The sequence below is a fragment of the Rhinolophus sinicus genome, chromosome 1 (genome assembly GCF_057876585.1).
Source record: "Rhinolophus sinicus isolate RSI-liver-muscle chromosome 1, RSI-T2T, whole genome shotgun sequence".
NCBI classification, from domain to species: Eukaryota; Metazoa; Chordata; class Mammalia; order Chiroptera; family Rhinolophidae; genus Rhinolophus; species Rhinolophus sinicus.
In genome coordinates this window covers 54,915,382-54,934,461 of record NC_142501.1, presented here as the reverse complement: position 1 = coordinate 54,934,461, position 19,080 = coordinate 54,915,382, and the positions used below count along the sequence as shown (strand labels likewise).

At 48.1% G+C, this 19,080-nt stretch overlaps 1 protein-coding gene across 1 annotated transcript; it reads left to right on the top strand.

Annotated features, from left to right (window-relative positions):
- Positions 1-4,832: 4,832 nt before the first annotated feature.
- KRT4 (keratin 4) lies at positions 4,833-11,769 on the top strand. Its single transcript, XM_019724375.3, has 9 exons — positions 4,833-5,396; positions 7,260-7,474; positions 8,411-8,471; positions 8,830-8,925; positions 9,491-9,655; positions 9,932-10,057; positions 10,486-10,706; positions 10,963-10,997; positions 11,107-11,769. The coding sequence occupies exons 1-9, from the start codon at positions 4,908-4,910 to the stop codon at positions 11,292-11,294; spliced, it is 1,596 nt and encodes a 531-aa protein (XP_019579934.3). The 5' UTR covers positions 4,833-4,907; the 3' UTR covers positions 11,295-11,769.
- The last annotated feature ends 7,311 nt before the right edge of the window (positions 11,770-19,080 follow it).

Here is a 19,080-nt window from a genome sequence, read left to right as displayed (position 1 = left end):
GATGAATACATGGAAATTAAACAACATTCTCTTGAACAACCAATGCATCAGAGAAAAAAATTAAAAGGAAAGTCAAAAAGTTTCTTGAGACAAATAAAAATGGAAACACATACACACTAAAACATATGGGATGCAGCAAAAGCAATTCTCAGAGGGAAATTTATAGTTATAAATGCATACATCAAAAAAAAAAGTAAGATCTTAAACAACTTAACTTTACATCTCAAGGAACTAGAAAAAGAAGAGAAAACTAAGCCCAAATTTAGCAAAAGGAAGGAAATAATGACGATTAGAGCAGAAATAAATTAAATAGAGAACATGACAACAATGGAAAAGATTACCAAAACTAAGACTTAGTTCTTTGAAAAGATACACAAAATTGACAATCTTTAGCTAGACTAACCAAGAAAAAAGAGAGAGGACCCAAATCAACAAAATTATAAACAAAAAGAGGAGACATTACAACTGACACCACAGAATTACAAAGGATCGTAAGAGGGTACTATGAACATCTATATGGCAACAAACTGGGCAACCTGGAAGAAATGGGTAAATTCCCAGAAACATACAACTTACCAAGACTGAATTGGGAAAAAACAGGGAATCTGAACAGATTTATTACATGTTGGGTAACCCCTGCTTGCACATGCCCAGGGTGGGCAACCAGGAGAGGCTGCTCTCTACCCCTAGGAAGGGGGGATCCTGTGCCCAGACCCTCCTCGCCCCCCCCCCCCCTCTGATTCTAAGGAGACTTCACCCTGTCACTGCCCTCACTGACCCCTCCCTGAAATGCTGACAGGTTCTTTTTTTAGAGTCTCTGATCCTCAAGTTGGCTCTGGCTCCCCATACAGTGACTCAGGCCCCGTGGGGCTGCGAGGCTGGTGACTGTGATGGAACCGGGTGAGGGTGCTTTCCCACACCACACATCAGGTTTGGGGCTGAGAGAGAAAGACCTTGGGATCCCCGTAATCCCAGGGCTGAATGTGAGGCTTGACTCCCTCATCCAGAAAACCCTGAGCAAACACACCCGCCTGGCCCTGCTCCACACCCCTGTCAGCTGCTTATTCTTCTTGACAAGGTCTGGAACAGTTGCCAGGTGAGGAAGGGTCACGGAGGAAAATAGTGGAAGCTGTGGGGCTGGGGCCGGGACCAGCTTTTAGCAGCTGATGCCAGGTAGAGCTATCTTGTCCAATCCCCTGCCTTTGGCCCAGGTAGACAGGAGGTATCGTTCTCATTTTCAGGATAGAAACTCTTCTCTTTGCCTCTCTCACTAGAGGATAAAAGCTTTCTTGTATAAGAAGCTCTTCCTTATGTCTACCTTTGTTTCTCATGCTACAGTTTGAGGATTCTGTGAGCTTCTGGCAACTCTGACTTAATAATAAGGCCACAGAATATGGCTCTCAACTAGAACTTTCCTCTGGTTTGGTTTGGGTTTATTACCGGATTTTTAATTAAGTTAATTTGGATTTAGTTAACTGGAGGACACAGAACTGGCCCCTTGGGAACAGTGTCATACCTTATTGGGTACTTGTAAGGTCAGGGCCACTTAAACCAAACAAGCGATCATGTGACAAGAGCAAGGACGGAAGGAGCAGAGACGTCTGCAGAAAATATCCAAGACCCCATTGCTGCTCTGGTGGACCATAAGCTGCAGGTCTTTATAAGTTGTCATATAATTTTTTTTTTCTTCAGTTTCTGTGTGGTGCAGAGTCACTGATATCAAGCATTGTGGTATAGAGGTTAAGGTCACAGGCTTTGACATCAGACAGGACCGGCCTCTCATCTCTTCCACTTCCTAGCTGTGTGATCTAAGGCAAGTTACATAACCTCTCTGAGCCTCAATGTCTGCAACTCTAAACCGAGCATAGCAACACCTCTTTTGCAGGGTTGTTGTGAAGAATGGAACTATTATAAGAAAAGCACCCAGTGTCCAGCACATAACGACAGCTCTAAATGAGAATTTCTTCTCCCTGTAAAGCACTGTGGCTTTCTCCTCATCTTACTTTTTGTCTCAGGGATGGTATATATCTCAATTTAGAGTGACCTTCACAAGAAGTACCTCAATTTTGGCTCCATGGTTTGGGTGCTCCACAAGCACAAAATAAGATTGAATGTATTATTATATATTATTTCTCCCTGAATCCCTTCCAGCCCCACTTGCATTTTGTTTTGGGCATTGGACACAATCGGGTGCACCTTTGGGTACAACACACCACATCACTTTCCCTTAGTATGGAGCGCCACAGCCACAATCTACAAGACACAAGGGACACGTCATGAGCCACCTTGGGGCTTCAGCTCTGTGGCTGCAATCCCTCTTTGTAGCCCGTAAAAGTCCTCATCAACCCTCCAGGGTCCGCTGGGAGAATGGAACTGTGAGTGGGAGGTTTAGAGAGCCAGGTGAGGTAGCCAAAGGCCTGAACTCCTGGGCCCTCACTCAGGCTACGACCTTCCTTCTGCGTCTCGGGGCAGGAAACCAGACGTTCCCCTCATTTCCCCAAGGGGTTAACTCCAGGTCTCCTCTGCGTCTGCAGCTACAGCCCCACAGACCTGGAGTAGCCCCCCTTCCTTCCCTGCCAGGGCCCGTCCCTGGGGTCAGGGAGGAAAAATGTAGACGTTAGGGTGCCAGGGTTCTCAGGGCCCCTTCAACCTGATCAGTCGGTTCACTCAGGCTCGGTCAGGCGTCCAGTTCTGGTTTGGCCTCTGCACAGATTCGTCACACTGACTTCATATGAGGCAGGATGGTACAGATGAGAGGCCAGGGACTGCAAAGCCGTTGGGATCAGACTAATGCAGGTTCAAGTCCCAGCTCCACCACATGCCGCTGTGTGACCCTGGGGCTCCTTTACCCTCCTGAGCTTCCAGGTCTTCATTTGCAGGCAGGGCGAATGACACTGACTGCGCAGGACTTGAGAAGATTAAATGATCACATGCATATAAAGCATCCTGCACTGTGCCTGGCAAAAAGTGGGCACTCGCGAAATACTCACTGAAAGGATGATTGAATGCTCTACCCTATCCCTTATCGGAGATGGCCCAGGCTCTAGAATGCTCTCTTACTACAGATGGACAGACCATCACCTGGGCTTTCTCTCAGGGACCTCGGACGGAGCCTGAGGGCCTCCTGTTTTCCCAGCCACAGCTCTTCCACCCACTCTCCATTGATGCAGAGTCCACCCGGGCAGGGCAGGGAGATCTCAGCAAAGGCCGAGGTGGATGAGACAGAGGGTGGGGTGCAGATCAGAGGTAGAGACAAGGGGAGGGTAGGGAGAGGGGATGAGGGTAGAGGTGGGTAGAGGAGGAGCTGGCAGAGGAGAGAGAGCTCCTGGCCTCTTCAGCCTTCCCTGCAACCCCGTCCCCAAGCCTGGGTTCACCGACCACCCTCTTCTTACCCCACAGGCACTGTCCTCTCTCTTTGCATGGAAGGAGCTGTACATTTTTACCATGGCCAGCTTTTATTCGGTCAGGGTCAGCTCAGGCCTGTGGGAATTATCCAGGCCCTGGTCACTTCCCAGATTTGGACTAGCAGTCTCATGGGGGATTAAAAAGAGGAGACAAGTGCAGACTCAATGTCTCCTCATGAGTGGCAATGGCAAAGCCTGGGCAGAAAAAGAATACTTACTGACCTACTAAGTGTCTGGCTTAGGTACATCGTCTCATTACCTTTGAGGCAGGTCCCATTTTATGGATGCGAGGATGGGTTGAATGTGTTCAGAGGGGTTAGTTGACCTGCCCAAGACTGCACAGTTAGTGGCAACAGGTGGGATTTGAACACAGATCTGTTGCACTCAGTGGGGAAGAATTTAAGGCAGGGTTTAAAACTAGGATTTTGTATTTGAAAACATTGTTCTGAGAAGGGGCTCGTAGGTTTACCATTCTGCCAAAGGAGTCTCCAACACCAAAAAATTACAGAGTCCTACCCTTCCCCTATTATGGGAAAACAGAACAGACTCTGTCTTGGTGGAGGCAAGCAAGCAACTGGGCAGCGAACAGAGAAGCAGGGCACACACAGTGAGGACCTAGCATGAAACACTGATCTAGAATCCTCCAAACAGAGACCTGAACAGAGGCCAAGGGAGAGCACGAGGCTGGAGGGCTTGAGTTACCTCTATTTAGTCCCTTGCTCCATGCCTGGCACATAGTAGGTTCTCAATAACTGTGTGTCAAGTCGAGGTGAGTCTTGATCCAGGTTCAGAAGGCTATAAGGCTGTATATCAGGATTTCCTCTTTTGTGTGTGTATGGGGCCAAGAGCACATGGAGGAAAAATAATGACAGTAGTAACAAATATATGTGCAGCTTCTGACAGTTTACAAAGCACTTCACTAACTGTAATTTCCCTGCATCTTGAGAGGAGGTAAAGGTAAATATTTGTATTATTTCCAATTTGTGGGTGAAGCCACTGAGAGTGACTCGCTTCAGGTTTGCAGATCTGGTAAGGGTAGGCTGTGCACTGGAACCCAGGCCCTCCGCTTCTAAACTCTGTGTAGTGAGAGAACAGATGATGGGTCATCTTGTCCGGAGCAGGGAGGTTGCAGGGAGGCTGGTGAGAAGGAAGCACAGTGGGTGGGGGGCCCAGAGGGCTTGGCCAGGCAGGGCCTCTGATGCACAAGGCCCTGAGGCACCGGTGCAGGTTCTCCTGGAGGGGAGTGTTGGGATCCAGTAACCTGTGCCCTCCGAATGACTTCTTGTAGGTGTGTTTAGTGACATGCTCAGCAGGTGCGGGAAGGATGGGCTGGTGCCAAAGGCCAAGCCCAGAGATGTTTCAGATTTTTCCCTTTATGCCCCTGTAACCAAGCCCTGCTGCTCCAGCACATATAAGAGACCCAGGGTAGGGCTGCAGCATTCATCGGCCTGGTCCCTCTTGCTTCTGTCTGACAACTCTGAGCTTGCTCTCCTCTCTCCAGCCATGATTTCCAGGCAGCACTATGCCCGAGGAGGGTCCCAGGGCTTTAGCAGTGGCTCAGCTATCGTAGGTGGGGTCAAGAAGGTTGCTTTTAGCTCGGCCTCCGTGTCTGGGGGTGCAGGCCGCTGCTCTTCTGGGGGCTTTGGCAGCAGGAGCCTCTACAACCTCGGAGGGAACAAGAGCATCTCCATGAGCATGGCCGGATGCCGTCCAGGTGCTGGCTTCGGGGCTGCTGGAGGTTTCGGCGCTGGCAGCTTTGGTGCTGGTTTCGGCGCTGGCAGCTTTGGCGGTGGATTTGGGGGCACCTTCAGTGGACGGGGTGGTTCTGGCTTCCCTGTCTGCCCTGCTGGGGGGATTCAGGAGGTCACTATCAACCAGAGCCTGCTGACTCCACTCCATGTGGAGATTGATCCCGAGATCCAGAAGGTCCGGACTGAGGAGCGCGAGCAGATCAAGACCCTCAATAACAAGTTTGCCTCTTTCATCGACAAGGTGAGCCGTCCCCCTTGGCCAGACCAGGTGGTAGAAGCCAGGGCTGCTGCGTCCCGGCGTCTCAGACCTGAGCCTGCCATGGAACTACTCTGGGCCTCCCACTGAACTACTCTGGGCCTCCGCTTTCCAGCTGTGAAAGGGCAGTCACTATTCCGAGTGTCTTTTGTCCCATGACTAGTGGGAAGATAGGCTGTCATCAAAACAGTTTAATATTTAAAGTTTTCTACATTTGGTCAAGGGTGCCCTGGTTCTCTGTGCATTGAAGTCTTAGTTCTCTTAGATGTATGGGGGAAGAATGAACAATCTTGGGGTAGACTGAGTGGGAATATTTGCTCTTCTTGTTAGTTTGACTAGACCCATGGGAGCTTAAAGAGGCTTTATTGTGACTCTAGGATACATAGGTATAAAAGCAAGACCAAGGGTTTGGTGATTCCTTGTCTCATGTCACATTTCGGGTTCAAACTGTGATTAGTCACCCTTCCCTAGAGGTGCTGCATGATATTTGGCAAATAACTCAACTTTTCTGAGTTCAGATCAACCCAGTTAAAAAGTGGGTTTATTGTTGCCCTGCTTTTTCTCAGATTTTGGTTTTGGAAATAACACAGTCAATAATTTAATAATTAATCATTAATTGTTGTTAATATAATAATTTTAATCATTGGCACTTCTGTTGCTGGAGCGGAAGAAAACCAGGCTGGTTTCCCAAATGAAAAAGGGACTGGCTCTAATGGCAGTATCTGGGTCTGTTTGAAGACATGAGAGGATGGGTCTCTCCTTCTCTTTTTGTAGTCCAACTTCCTTTACGATGCAAGGTTAGAGCTTCAGGTCCTCAAGCTCAATTACAGCCCCTAATGATGGATGGCAGCAAGCAAATCAGCCTCAGGGAGCCGAGTCATCCAATGATTAACGACTGAATGGATACGTGTAGCACATTTGGTCAAGGGCGCCCTGGTTCTCCGTGCATTGAAGTCTTAGTTCTCTTAGATGTATGGGGCAAGAATGAACAATCTTGGGGTAGACTGAGTGGGAATATTTGCTCTTCTTGTTAGTTTGACTAGACCCATGGGAGCTTAAAGAGGCTTTATTGTGGCTCTAGGACATATGGATACAAAAGCAAGACCAAAGGTTTTGTGGTTTCTTGTCTCATCTTATCTTTCGAGTTCAAACTGTGATCAGTCAGCCTTACCTGCTTTCATTTTGATTCTGAGGCACATAAATTGGAATTATCATGCTAAGCTGCTACCTTGATTCATCTGGCTAGGTCCTTTCATAGAGAGAAGGAAAGTTCTGGGATGTCCTCTTACAGAATGGAGTCTAGCTGAGACTCAGAATTTGTCTGGGGAATTGATCTTAATTAACTATATTCAGTTGTGCACAGGTTCACAGGGACACCCCAGGTCCATTTATAAGTAAGTATATTTAAAAAATCTGCAGTGAGTATATCATTCCTTTGCTGTGGACCAGGATCGCTTTGAGTGGAAGCCCTCATACTGTGGTTGTGTCCTCTAATTTTGTTTTACTTTATTCTTTCATAGAAGTTCAGTGTTCTTGTCAGCAATTCCTTCCAGAGCCTCTGGATCTCTGTAGGGGAAGTTGTTCTTGCTGTACAGTCAGGCCTTGCTGCTCTGGCTGTGCTCTGTTCTCCATGACCCACATGGCTCATTTGCTGCTATGGGCTCAAAAGTGGGGCCATCATATTGTCCCCAGTGAATGATTCCTGGAGTTGTGACATAGTTGTCCTACTCGAATGGCTCTTGGGCCACCTGGTTGGCTTGGATTGGTGGGGTTCATGATGGCCTTGTCTGGCCCTCCTGCCAAAGTTTCAGGCCCTCATCAATTGGCCTGTACCTTTTTAAAACACAGGTGCGGTTCTTAGAGCAACAGAATAAGGTCCTGGAGACCAAGTGGAACCTCCTCCAGCAACAGACAACCACCACGACCAGCAAAAACCTAGAGCCTTTCTTTGAAGCCTACCTCAGTGCCCTGAGGAAACAGTTAGATTCCTTGTTCAATGACAAAGGACGCCTGCAGTCTGAGTTGAAGACCATGCAGGACAGTGTGGAGGACTTCAAGACCAAGTATGTGGGGAGGAAAGAGGGGATGCTATCCTGCATATCTGCCCTGCCATGTCCCAGGCTTCCTGGGCTCCTCTCCAGTAATTTAGAATTCCAGGCTCTGAAGATATCCCAAAGGGGTCAGGAAGGTTCTTTAGTCTGTTCCCCTGCATCTCCATGGTCACATTTTAATGGGGTGATGTCTAGTGATCTTCGTTGCCCCAAACATAAAATGAATAATTCATTCAGAGAGCTGGGTTTGTCATATACAAACAAGACTAGAAACCAAACAGATGAAACGTACTACAGCATGTTCAGAATACAGGTTGTAGAGACAGATGGACCTGTTTGAATACTGATTCTTCCACTTACTAGCTGTGTAACCTTGAGTAAGCTGCTTAACCTCTCTAAACCTCAGGTTTCCTTATAATTTAAAATGGGGGTAATAGTCCTACCTTATTGGTTGAGAATGAATTGAAATGAAATGAGGTAGAGAAAGTATGTAGCATAGCGCTGGACGTATAATGAACATTCAATCCATAGTAGCTTTTCCTATGCTCTTTATGGGGGGGGGGAGTCGAGAAGATACCAACCCTCTCTCAATTCACTCTCACGTGAAACAAAGAGAATTTAATCCACCAAATAGCCCAAAGGACAGTCTTTCTGTGGAAATAAAACCAACCAGATCATTGCTGGTTCTTCTCTTCACATTTTATCTCTTGAAAACAGTCTTTTTAAAGTTTGGTTTTCACTTCTCTTAATAAACCAGAGTCTAGACTGTACCTCAAAAATGGTCATTATTCAATAAACGTAGGTTGAATGAGTATCTGTATGAACATGAGCAAATGTAGCCGATTAGCTGGATATTTCCAAATAGATGTAAGACAGCTGCAGCACAGAGCTGAGAAACACGAATTCACTGTGGGTCTTTTGTCTTTTCCTTCCTGTCCCCACCCCCAGGTATGAAGATGAGATCAACAAACGCACAGCTGCTGAGAATGACTTTGTGGTGCTCAAGAAGGTAAGAGCTGAAGGAGAGTGAGGGCACCTTCCTTCCGGAGTGGTCTTTGGCTGGAATCGTGGAATTGGTCCATCTCGGCCTCATTTCCACCCCAGTGCGTAGGTACTATCCAGACCTAACAAACCAGGTCCTAAGGAATTAAGGCTGGGTAAAAAGTCCATTTGGGTAAATTCCATGTCTTCAGGTGGCTTTAGGGGCAGAATTTGTCAAATGATTAGTCCCTCACCACCTTACCTGGTGCTGAGAAGCATTTCCTAAACTGCTGAGAATACTTTTGTGTGTCACTTAAGATCGGCTGCCTCCTATTGTAATTCTTATACCTTGTCTCTTCTCCTTGTCCTCCCCCCCCCCCCCCCAGGATGTGGATGCTGCCTATATGAGCAAGGTGGAGTTAGAAGCCAAGGTGGACGCCCTTAATGATGAGATCAACTTCCTGAGGGTCCTCTATGCTGCGGTGAGGACTCCATTCCCTGCTCGTCCTCCCCCCCCCGCCCCCGCACCCCATTCATGGAAGGGAATCCTCCACAAGGCTGCTGGTTGGAGTTCACAGTTCTTTGAAGGACTCCAGCTTCTTTACTTCAGGGGGGCTCTTAGCAAGGTTATGGATAGAAAGAGTTGAAGTAAGAGGTTCTCAAAACCGGATGCTACCTTAGAAGAGGTGATTAGACCTAAAGATTGCACGGGATAGAACTTATTGCCATTTGCGATTTCTCTAGTGACATGGACCCATTCCATTTCCTTCCACCCAATGGACTAGGCTCTCACTACCATGGAGTGGCTTAGGGTTCTCAGGGAGCAGTAAAGACGACAAGCGTTGCTTTTCTGTCTTGAGACATCACCAACCACTTGATGTCTACTGAGAAATTTGCCCCTCCTCTTCCTTCCTACACATTGGAAACACTAACTCTGCTTCTGTCGGAGTCTGTGGCATGGCCATTTCCATGATGAAAGCATATTTCTGGTGTCAGAGATGAGAAAAGACACTGCAGGAGGCCTGATGTGAGACATTTCTCCCACAGGAGCTGGCTCAGATGCAAACCCACGTCTCAGACACGTCCGTGGTCCTGTCCATGGACAACAACCGCTGCCTGGACCTCGACAGCATTATCGCCGAGGTCCGGGCCCAGTACGAGGAGATCGCCCTGAAGAGCAAGGCCGAGGCCGAGGCCCTGTACCAGACCAAGGTGGGTGCTGGGGATCTCTCAGGTGTTGGGAGTAGCTTCTGGGGCTCTGCTTTTTATGTCTATGAGCAGGCAATCATCAACTCGCGCCCAAGAGAAGTCAGCAATAAATTGATTCTGCCAGGCATCATTGATCCTGGTCTGATTGGATATTATTTGACATTGTGCCCCTGTGGCTATTATCCCTGCCACCTGTGGCTATTCTTGCCAAGTTGCCTTGAGAATAGACCCTACTCAAACACTCCTGACTCCTCCTTCCCTGTGTCTCCTGGGTCTTAGTTCCAGCAACTTCAGACCTCAGCTGACCAGTATGGTGACAATCTGAAGAGCACCAAGACTGAGATTGCAGAGCTCAACAGAATGATCCAGAGGCTGCGGGCAGAGATCGAGAACGTCAAGAAGCAGGTGGGTGTCCCCTCCTTCCAGCTGCACTACAGGGCCAAGGGCCAAAGACAGATGTCTCCATAGTAGACAAGCAGAGAAAGCATCAAGCCAGAAGATCCTGAGCTTGTCTGTAAGGGGATTTGCAGCTCTTTAAGTCATACCCTGATCTTTTCAGCAATATCCTACTTAATATGACATGCCACCTGAGTAAAAAAGGGTTTTTGGCTCTTTTTCATTGGATTTTGCTCATCGGCATCTAATCAGCCTGCTAGGGGCATTGGTGGGCTCTGGCTGGAAAGGATGAAATGCATAAAAATCAGGAAAAGTGGGGAAGAGAGACAGAATGCTGACAGCTAAACCCAAGCAAAGCTGCTACATGAGAGGGGACAGATGTAGAGGTCTTGACAGCAGGACGCTGATGACGGCTCGTCTCATACCCTTGTCCACAGTGCCAGACTCTGCAGGCCTCTGTGGCTGACGCTGAGCAGCGTGGGGAGCTGGCCCTGAAAGACGCCTTCAGCAAGCGTGCAGAGCTGGAGGCCGCCCTGAAGAAGGCCAAGGAGGAGCTGGCCCGGATGCTGCGCGAGTACCAGGAGCTCATGAGCGTGAAGCTGGCCCTGGATGTGGAGATCGCCACCTACCGCAAGCTGCTGGAGGGCGAGGAGTGCCGGTGAGAGGGGGAAGGCAGGGCGGGAAGAAGAGGAATGGAGAGGTGGGCGCCATGGCAGGTCCAGGCCATCTCTGCAGGACCACTTGCCTCAGTGTGTGCTGGTGCCTTACAAACCAGGACAGTGTTAAAGAACACGTTCACATCCAGGCCTTATGTTTGGCTGCTTAAAGATGAGAAAGGTGCTTGATACCTGCTTATGGAATGCAGTGTGGCTCCGGGCTCTGCTGTGGCTCACTGCTCTTTCTCTCCCCCACAGAATGTCTGGAGAATGCCAGAATGCTGTGAGCATCTGTAAGTACCTTCTGACCCTGCCGTGGCCATTCGTTCACCCTGGTTTGAGCTGTGACTCCTGGTTGCCAGCGCTGTTGGAATAACCGTGTCCTTTGTGTTTCTCCCACAGCTGTGGTTGGTGGTGCTGTCAGCGCAGGAGGCATTGGTGGAGGACTAGGAAGTTGCTCTGGGTTTGGCCTTGGCAGTGGCTTTGGCTCTGGCTCCGGAAGTGGCTATGGATTTGGTGGTGGTGTCTTTGGAAGTTCCAGCAGCAAGACCGTCTCTACCAGCAACCTGATCAAGAGATCCAACCGATAGAGGAGATGAGGTCCCTGCAGCCCCCTGAGGCCAGCTGGGCCCAGCTTGGGTGTCTCTGTGCTTCCTTCACCTTTGCCTCCTTTTTGGGTCTCGTCTCACCAGTGTCACCTCACTGCCAGGGAGTGGACTCTGCCCTCTTGGAGTTTTGTAGCTTCTTCTCAATTTGGGCTTGGTGACCCACCTGGAATGGGAGGGGTACCGGCTGACTCTATACCTTCCCATGGACTGAGGACAACGCAACCAGGAGCTCCAGCTCCAGAATCATCAGTGTCACATATGTCCCCTCCCAGCCCAATGCTGTCTCCTACCAGATCCCAGATATCCTTCTGCATCAGGACCGACTCCTTCTCCATCACTTGGCAGCAACTGGCCCTGCAAGGTCAGGACAAGAACCACTCAGTCCCATCCAATTCTTCTCCTTCCCTCTATCCATCTTTGGGTGAATCTTTAATAAAATGCTTTTGTCATTCATTCACTCAGAGCAATTGTTCTTGTTCCCTGGGGAGAAGTCTCCTGGATTCAGGTGAAAGTGGGGGGCCTGAGGGATCTATCTGTACAGATAAAGGTCATCAGCTAATTTCTCAGGAGTCTCCTTCTAAGTTACCCGGATTATTGAGGGGGAGGTGCAGTGTGTGGAGCCTGAAGGCAACCAACAGTTATATAAAGACCGTCCCCTATAGGCAATCAGGGAGGAGCCGGCTCAGTGCTAAGCTTGTAGTGAACCTGGAGGGCAGGGGTACAAGTCTGGAGGTGTGGGGTGCAGGACGTGTATGAGGCGAGGCAGTCAGGGATCTCTACTGAATATTGGACAAGGGGTTATAGAGCTTATGGAGTGTCTATACTCAGCATCCGGCAAGGCCCTTTAGTTATGAAACTCCATTCTCTGGGCTAAATCTCACTGGACCAGCAAGGCTTTCAGAAACTTGTTTCAAGAATGAGTAAGGTCACAATTGTTGGAAGGAAGAGTGAAAGCCTGTCATCTTTACAGAGCTCTTGTGCTGTACTCACTTCCCGGGCTCTTCCAGTGGCTATGGCTGGGGGAGTGGCGGGAGTTCCTGGGTGGTGAGAGAGTGGGGGAGGCGAGGCAGGTCTTCTGGAACAGTAGAGGTGAAGCTGCCTGATTGGGGTGAGCCGTGGAAATTCTGGTTGGTGAAATGCAGAACAGGGGTGAGGACTGTTAGCAGTGGGGGTCTGGGTATAGCCTTTGTGGTCACTCTTTTTCTATACTGGACCAATTCCAAGACACCTGAAGTAGCATAATCTTCCCTTCTGCAGAGAAAGACTGCATAGCTCTCCACGTGCAGTCTGACCTAAATCCCTCTTACTGCTGATGCAGAATACACCAATTCTCTTGGTCACCCAGTTGGTGCTTTGCACCCTTGACATTCATTCATACTCCAATCCCTCCAGTGCAGTGCCCATGGGGACCTGATTGTGTGCAGACAGAAGGCACACAGTTTGCCCGAGGCCAGTCCCTGCTCACCGGGCCTTCATGCAGACCCAGAGGCAGGCTCAGGGCAGCAGAGGTGGAGCAGCAAAGGGTTAATCTCGGGGCCTTGAGCTCCCTGGGCTGGGGCCTTTTGCCAGAAACAGCCACTCCCTGGGCAGGACTCCCCAGTCCTTCACAAGCCCCGCCCTAATCTCCCCATTGTCTTGGGGCTCACGTCTTGTGTCAGAGCAGGAAGTCTTTGACTTCTTCCCATCACTACACCCCTCTCCTGGAAAAATGCTGGACTGGCTCTTTTCTGAGTTTCTGGGGTGTCTAGGAGGAGTCAAAGGTTGGATGAAGGGAAGGGGCTTTTCAAGTTCACCTACCAGGAAGTTGCAAGTTGTGATGGGCCCACTGAGAAAGCAGGGGTGGTGGTGGTAGAGGTTGTTGGGCAGGTTAAGGAATTTCTCATGACCTCTGAGCAAGCAAAGTGTCAGCCTGAGTGGCTCTGCTAGGTCTCCAGGGCCTCTTCAGTTGCATTTTTACACAAGAAGTCAGGTTGTAGAGTATATATGTGCATATGTATCTTAGAATAAACATGTTTGCATTTGTAGGCAAGTGGTTACGTGTGTTTGTTTTTTTATTTATATAAGAAGACTTCTGTTTTGCAAAAAAGAAAAACAAATTTCATGTTTCCCTCTAGTTTCCAGAACAGTTGAGGGGAGTAAATCGTGACCATGAGCCAGAGGTTTGAAGCTGGCTGGCTAATCAAAGAAAATTATTTGGGGAGAAAATCCACTTCTGAGATAACTGGTACCACCCTTCTCTCAGATCTTTTGGACTGGATTCTGGCCAGGGCTTTGTGTTCAGGGGAACATTGGAGACACAGGTTGCATTTCCTGCCCCTTGGGTGGCCCCACACTCTTCCTCCCATTCTGAAATGCTTTACCTTGAGCTATACTGAAATGGCATCTCACATCATAATGGCCCAGTTGTGAACTGTCAAATCGTTAACTGAATTTAGTTGGTTTTTCTGCCCTGATCTCAGCCCTCCAAGCTCTTGACTTCTAGCCCTGGCTGCAGTCTCATTCTTGGTTTGGTTCAGGCTCCTGACTCTTAAGTAATGACCACATTTGCACAGGCTCCTTTCCCTTTACCCAGACCCTCGGCTCTGGGTTCAACATTCTCAGTTTCAGAAAATTCTTGCCACCACTTCTGAAGTCTCCCTTCCTTGTTGCTGGTAAAACCAGAAGGGCATAGCAAGAGGAGTTTATCAGTGGTGTCCCACTGTGGGGTTTTGGTTTAGCTTACTGCTGGCACCCAGGCTTTGGATTCTAACACCAGAGGACCTCAGACGAAGGCATGCCCAGTACCATATCTTGGGTGGATGGTCAAGGTTCAGGGAGATAGCTAGCGCTACCTGAGGAAATAACGGAGGGAGCTGTGGCCCCTTGTGACCCGTCCGGACATGGTACTAGTGGGCTAACCCAGGGCAAAGGAAAGGGAAGGCTGAGGGAAGAAGCCATTTTAGCCGCTGCTCCATCCTTTCGCTGTGTTGAAGGTAAGGGACTGAACAATTAGCCATCTCTGTATCCCATGGGGACAAAACTCAGAGTGTAGGGCTGTGGCCGTGAAGGGGCTTGGTGGTGCTGGAAGCCCCAGGACTCTTGCTGGCCAGGGTTTCCTGGTTGACTTGAGTCAAGGTAAAATTGTTCTGTGTCTGCAGTTTTTTAAATTGAAGTGTTGTGGATTTGATCCTCAAGAATTCAAAGAAGAAGGTGAAGGAGAAGCTAGATGAAGTAGGAGGAGGTTTTCTGGATAAAGTTTTATTGCTATTTGCCAATCACCTATGTACCATCTGTCATTCATCTACCAACCCATCCATTCCTCAGCCTTTGAATTCTTGGGGCAGGAACCATGCTTTATTCATTTTGATTTTTTAGAGCCACTGTGCTCGACACATAGTAAACACTTAACAAATATTGGTTGAATGGATGAACAGATGTTTACTGAGTGCCTAGTCTGTTCCAGGCAACGTTCTGATAAATATTAGACTCTGCTTTCAAGGAGTTTTCAGTCTAGATGATAATGTTTAGATAAAAACATGCACATTACTTGGTAACCAGATAGATAAATGCTCTTGGGGGTTACAAACAAAGGCTATGGGAGTCCAGAGGAACGTGAAATTACTTCTAGTCTTGGGTGAGTGAGAGGGTTGGCAATCATAGGAGGCTTCATACAGAGGGTGGCATTTAAGTGGGGCCTTGAAGGATTTGTAGACCTGGGTGTTAGAGATGGGGGAAGTGATCTGACAGAGGGCAGGGTTCTAATCTCCCCTAAAAGGAAGTCCTTTCTTCCAGGAAGTCTCCCTGGAGTGATTCCACCCTACTGGCTCACCCAGTTGCTCTGTCACCCTTAGGTCTCTTCAGACCTCATTCTGCTCACACTCCATTCCATGTGGGGTCCTGAGGGGCTGCAGCATTTCCTTCATCAGACTGGGAGCTCCTCTGTCTGCAAATCCACTGTTTAAGTAAAAGCTTCAGCTTGATAAGCATCACGGCAGAGTCCTTGCCCTCGAGGAGATTACAGTTCAGTGTGAATATTTATGTAAGAGTATGGGGAGTGTTGGGAATACAGACACATTAAATACAGATTTTCCAGGCCGGCCCGGTGGCTCAGTTGGTTGGAGCGCGTCCTGTCAACCACAAGGTTGCTGGTTCGACTCCTGCAGGGGATGGTGGGCTGTGCCCCCCCACCCCCTAACTAACAAAGGCAACTGGACCTGGAGCTGAGCTGCGCCCTCCACAACTAAGACTGAAAGGGCAACAACTTGACTTGGAAAAAGTCCTAGAAGTACACAGTGTTCCCCAATAAAGTCCTGCTTAAAGAAAAAAAAATAAGATTTTTCCATACTTTTAGGAGAGTGTTAGAGCGATAAGTAGATGTAAACACTGAAGCTCTGGAAGACCAGGGAGAAGCATTTACTTTTGCCTAGGGATTCAAGGAAGGCTCCCTGGAGGAGGTGACACCTGAGGTAAATCTTAAAGCCTGAGAAGGAATGGACTTGGAGTTGAGGTGAAGGGTGCAGGGAAGAAGGGTACTCTAGGCAGAAGAGTACTGGAGTAAAGGCAGGGAAGTGTGGTGCAGCCCAGTATGTGTACGAGCCCAATGCAGCCTAGCATCTCTCAAGACTAAGGGAAGGGAGGGGAGGTTGGAGAGGTAGGTTGAGGCCAGGCTGTGGAGGAGCATGGCTTGGACCATTTGGTCCAATTTGTTTGGGGCTTGACTGGACAAGCTCAGAATGAGGCATGTGTGAGAGAACAAGCTTTGAAAGAGACGAAGAGGGGACTTTGGGCTACCTGTTTTCAGGGTGTGGCCTTTAGGTCCATGATGGGCTTTGGACTCAGGTGTTCCATTGGTACCTCACTCCCTTTCCACGGAGCCAGAGCCAGAGCCGTAATGCTAAGACTTGCAACTTTTCCACCTCCTTTTCCACTCTTGTGTACTATGAGGAAATGTCCCTAGGACTGAGAGGTTTGCTGTCATTCCTTTGTCTCCTGGCAGAATCGTCTCCCGGCAGAAGTGTCTCCCTCATTCCTTCAATATTTGTTGTGTATCTTCCATACGCTAGGGGCTGTGAATCACTATTTGTAAATCTCTTTAGATTACTCACATAGTATCTCACCGTCACCTTCTTTCCTACCATGATCACACCCTCTGCTTTATGTCCAGCTGGAATCCCTCAAATTTTCCAGTGGAGAGAGTGAGATCCATGCTTCTCAAATTATTGCACGAAACAATAAATTTAAATTTCCTCTTAATTTTTTCTTCTCCGGGTTAAATGGTCACTTAATTTTTTTTCTCTTCCCTTTTTATCTTTTGTTGCAAGCAACTTACTTACTAACTTCCTACATTTTGGGGGGACTCTCCCAGCAAGGACAAGACGTGATTTCTGCTCCTGAAACCTCCAGTTTGTGGAGGCACACGAGACAAGTAGGATTCAGCACAATTATGGGGGGAGCTCCTATCTGCAGAGGAATCTTTTTTTTTATAAAGTTTTTTAAATTAATTGGGGAATATTGGGGAACAGTGTGTTTCTCCAGGGCCCATCCGCTCCAAGTCGTTGTCCTTCAATCTAGTTATGGAGGGCACAGCTCAGCTCCAAGTCCAGTCGCCATTCTCAATCTTAGTTGCAGGGGGCGCAGCCCACCATCCCATGTGGGAATCGCACTGGCAAACTTGTTAAGAGCTCGTGCTCTAACCAACTGAGCCATCCGGCTGCCCCCAGAGGAATCTTATTATATAAATAAAAGTTTACTCAGGGTGAACCTTGCCTTCAGTTTTATTATCCTGCTTATTTTCTCTGAAACACTTTGTGGCCACTATTCTTCAGTTTATTTTTACAGCAGGAAGTGGTAGTGAGTTGTTTAAAACCGGAAGGCAAGTTTCCATCCCGGAAGGTAAGGAAGGTGGAGTGGTCTCAACACATTCCCCCTTGACCCCTGTGATCTATTCTCCACACAGCAGCCAGACTCAGCCTTTTAAAAGTCAGCTTGTATCTCACCTTTGCTGAAATCCTTCAAGAGCTTCACCTCTCAGAGTAAAAGCTGGCCTTATTCAGCATCTCAGGGCCTTGTATGATTCGCCTCCCAGCTACTTCGGACCTCATCTCTGATGCCTGTCCTCCCTCATTAGCTTCAGCTGTGCTGGCCCCATGCTGCCCCTCAGATACCCCTTACACTCCTGCCGCAGGGCCTTTGCACTTGTGGTTCCCTTTGCCTAGGACACCCTTTGCTCAGATGTCTACATGTCTTGCTCCTTCTCTTCATTCAGATATCTGCTCAGGTCCATTTAGACCACCCTCCATGAAATAGCACTCCTGTCATGTCTACCTCCCCTTCCTGCTGCACTTACTTCATAGCTTCTTTTACCACCTGGCGTAACATGTATTTATTTCTTTATTGTCTGTCCCGACTGGCACCAGAGTTCTAGGAGAGCAGGGACTTCATCTGCCTGGTCCACTTCTGCATTCCTTAAGCTTAGAACAGTGCTTGGTAAACAGTAAGTGCTCAACAAGTATTACTTGTTTGAGTAGAGAGGGTCAGGGCAGGCTGATGTTTTGCATCTGTGGACGAAGGACCTTAAGTCAAGAATATGATGAAGAAAATGGGTGCTTGGGTCATTTACTGATATAGATGTGAACAAAATCAACTCCATCTCTATGTCACAGGTTTCATTTCATTTTTAAGTTTCATGTTGTGACCTTTGATCAACCTCACTGTCTTTAGCAAGCATATCACAGCCTTCAAATGGATGATAATCTGTGTTCCTTAAAATGTAGCCATAAATATTTTTGTTAGTAATAGCTGGAATGGCCTCACCACCAAGATAAATATCAAACTGGAAATAGTATTCATTACAAGCAATCATCTATCAAAAGACCACCAGGAGGCATGGCTCTTGGTGCTACTGCATTCTTTGTTCCTCTACCTTGTCAAAAATTAGTATCCAAGTTACACTATATTAAAAAAGGTACTGTCATGGGGATCTGTTAACAGAGAATAATTTGCTCAGAACGGCCGGGTCGCCTTTTCTGTTCCCAATCTTCCCGATAGTAAATTACCCTATAATAAATTGTGTTATATTCTATGGAGTTGGTTGCTTCGTTTTTTGGTCTGAAGATGCATTCTCATTATGGAGGCCATTACACCTTTGCCCCACTGTCAGACGGGTAGTCACTGGAGCATTTAATTCAATGAGTTAACCTATGATTTTTCCAGAGCGACAGAAGAGGCCCTATTCTCATGCTAGGGAAGAAGCACACCCCAAAGTGACACAAAATGACAAACTCAAAATAATAGCTCATGTTTCCTGAGCACTAACTATATCTAGGTACCATCCTTAGTGTTTGCCATACATTATTTAATTCAAGTCTCACAACAGCTATGGAAGATTAATCTGCTATTATTTTCATTTCACAGATGTGGAAAGTTGCCCGAGATCACACAGGTAAGTAAGAGGCAGAGCCAGGATTCAAACCCAGGACCGCCTGACTTACATGGTCAAAGTCCATGTCTCGCCCCACAGGCAGGATTGCTAGAAGCCAACAGTGAAAGAAGGGGATAGGATCTTAGCCTGCATTGAAAAAGGCACCGTGTCCACATCACTGACAGTAAGAGTCCTCCTTGGCGATTCAGTGCACATTACACCACCTCTGAATATTACATCTCAATTAGGCACCACGGTTTTAAGAAGTACATTGACGGAAGGGAGTGACGAGACCTGGAAACCACGTGCACTGAACACCGGGAGAAGCAACTGGTTATATTGAACCTGGAGCACAGCTCCTGGAAATTC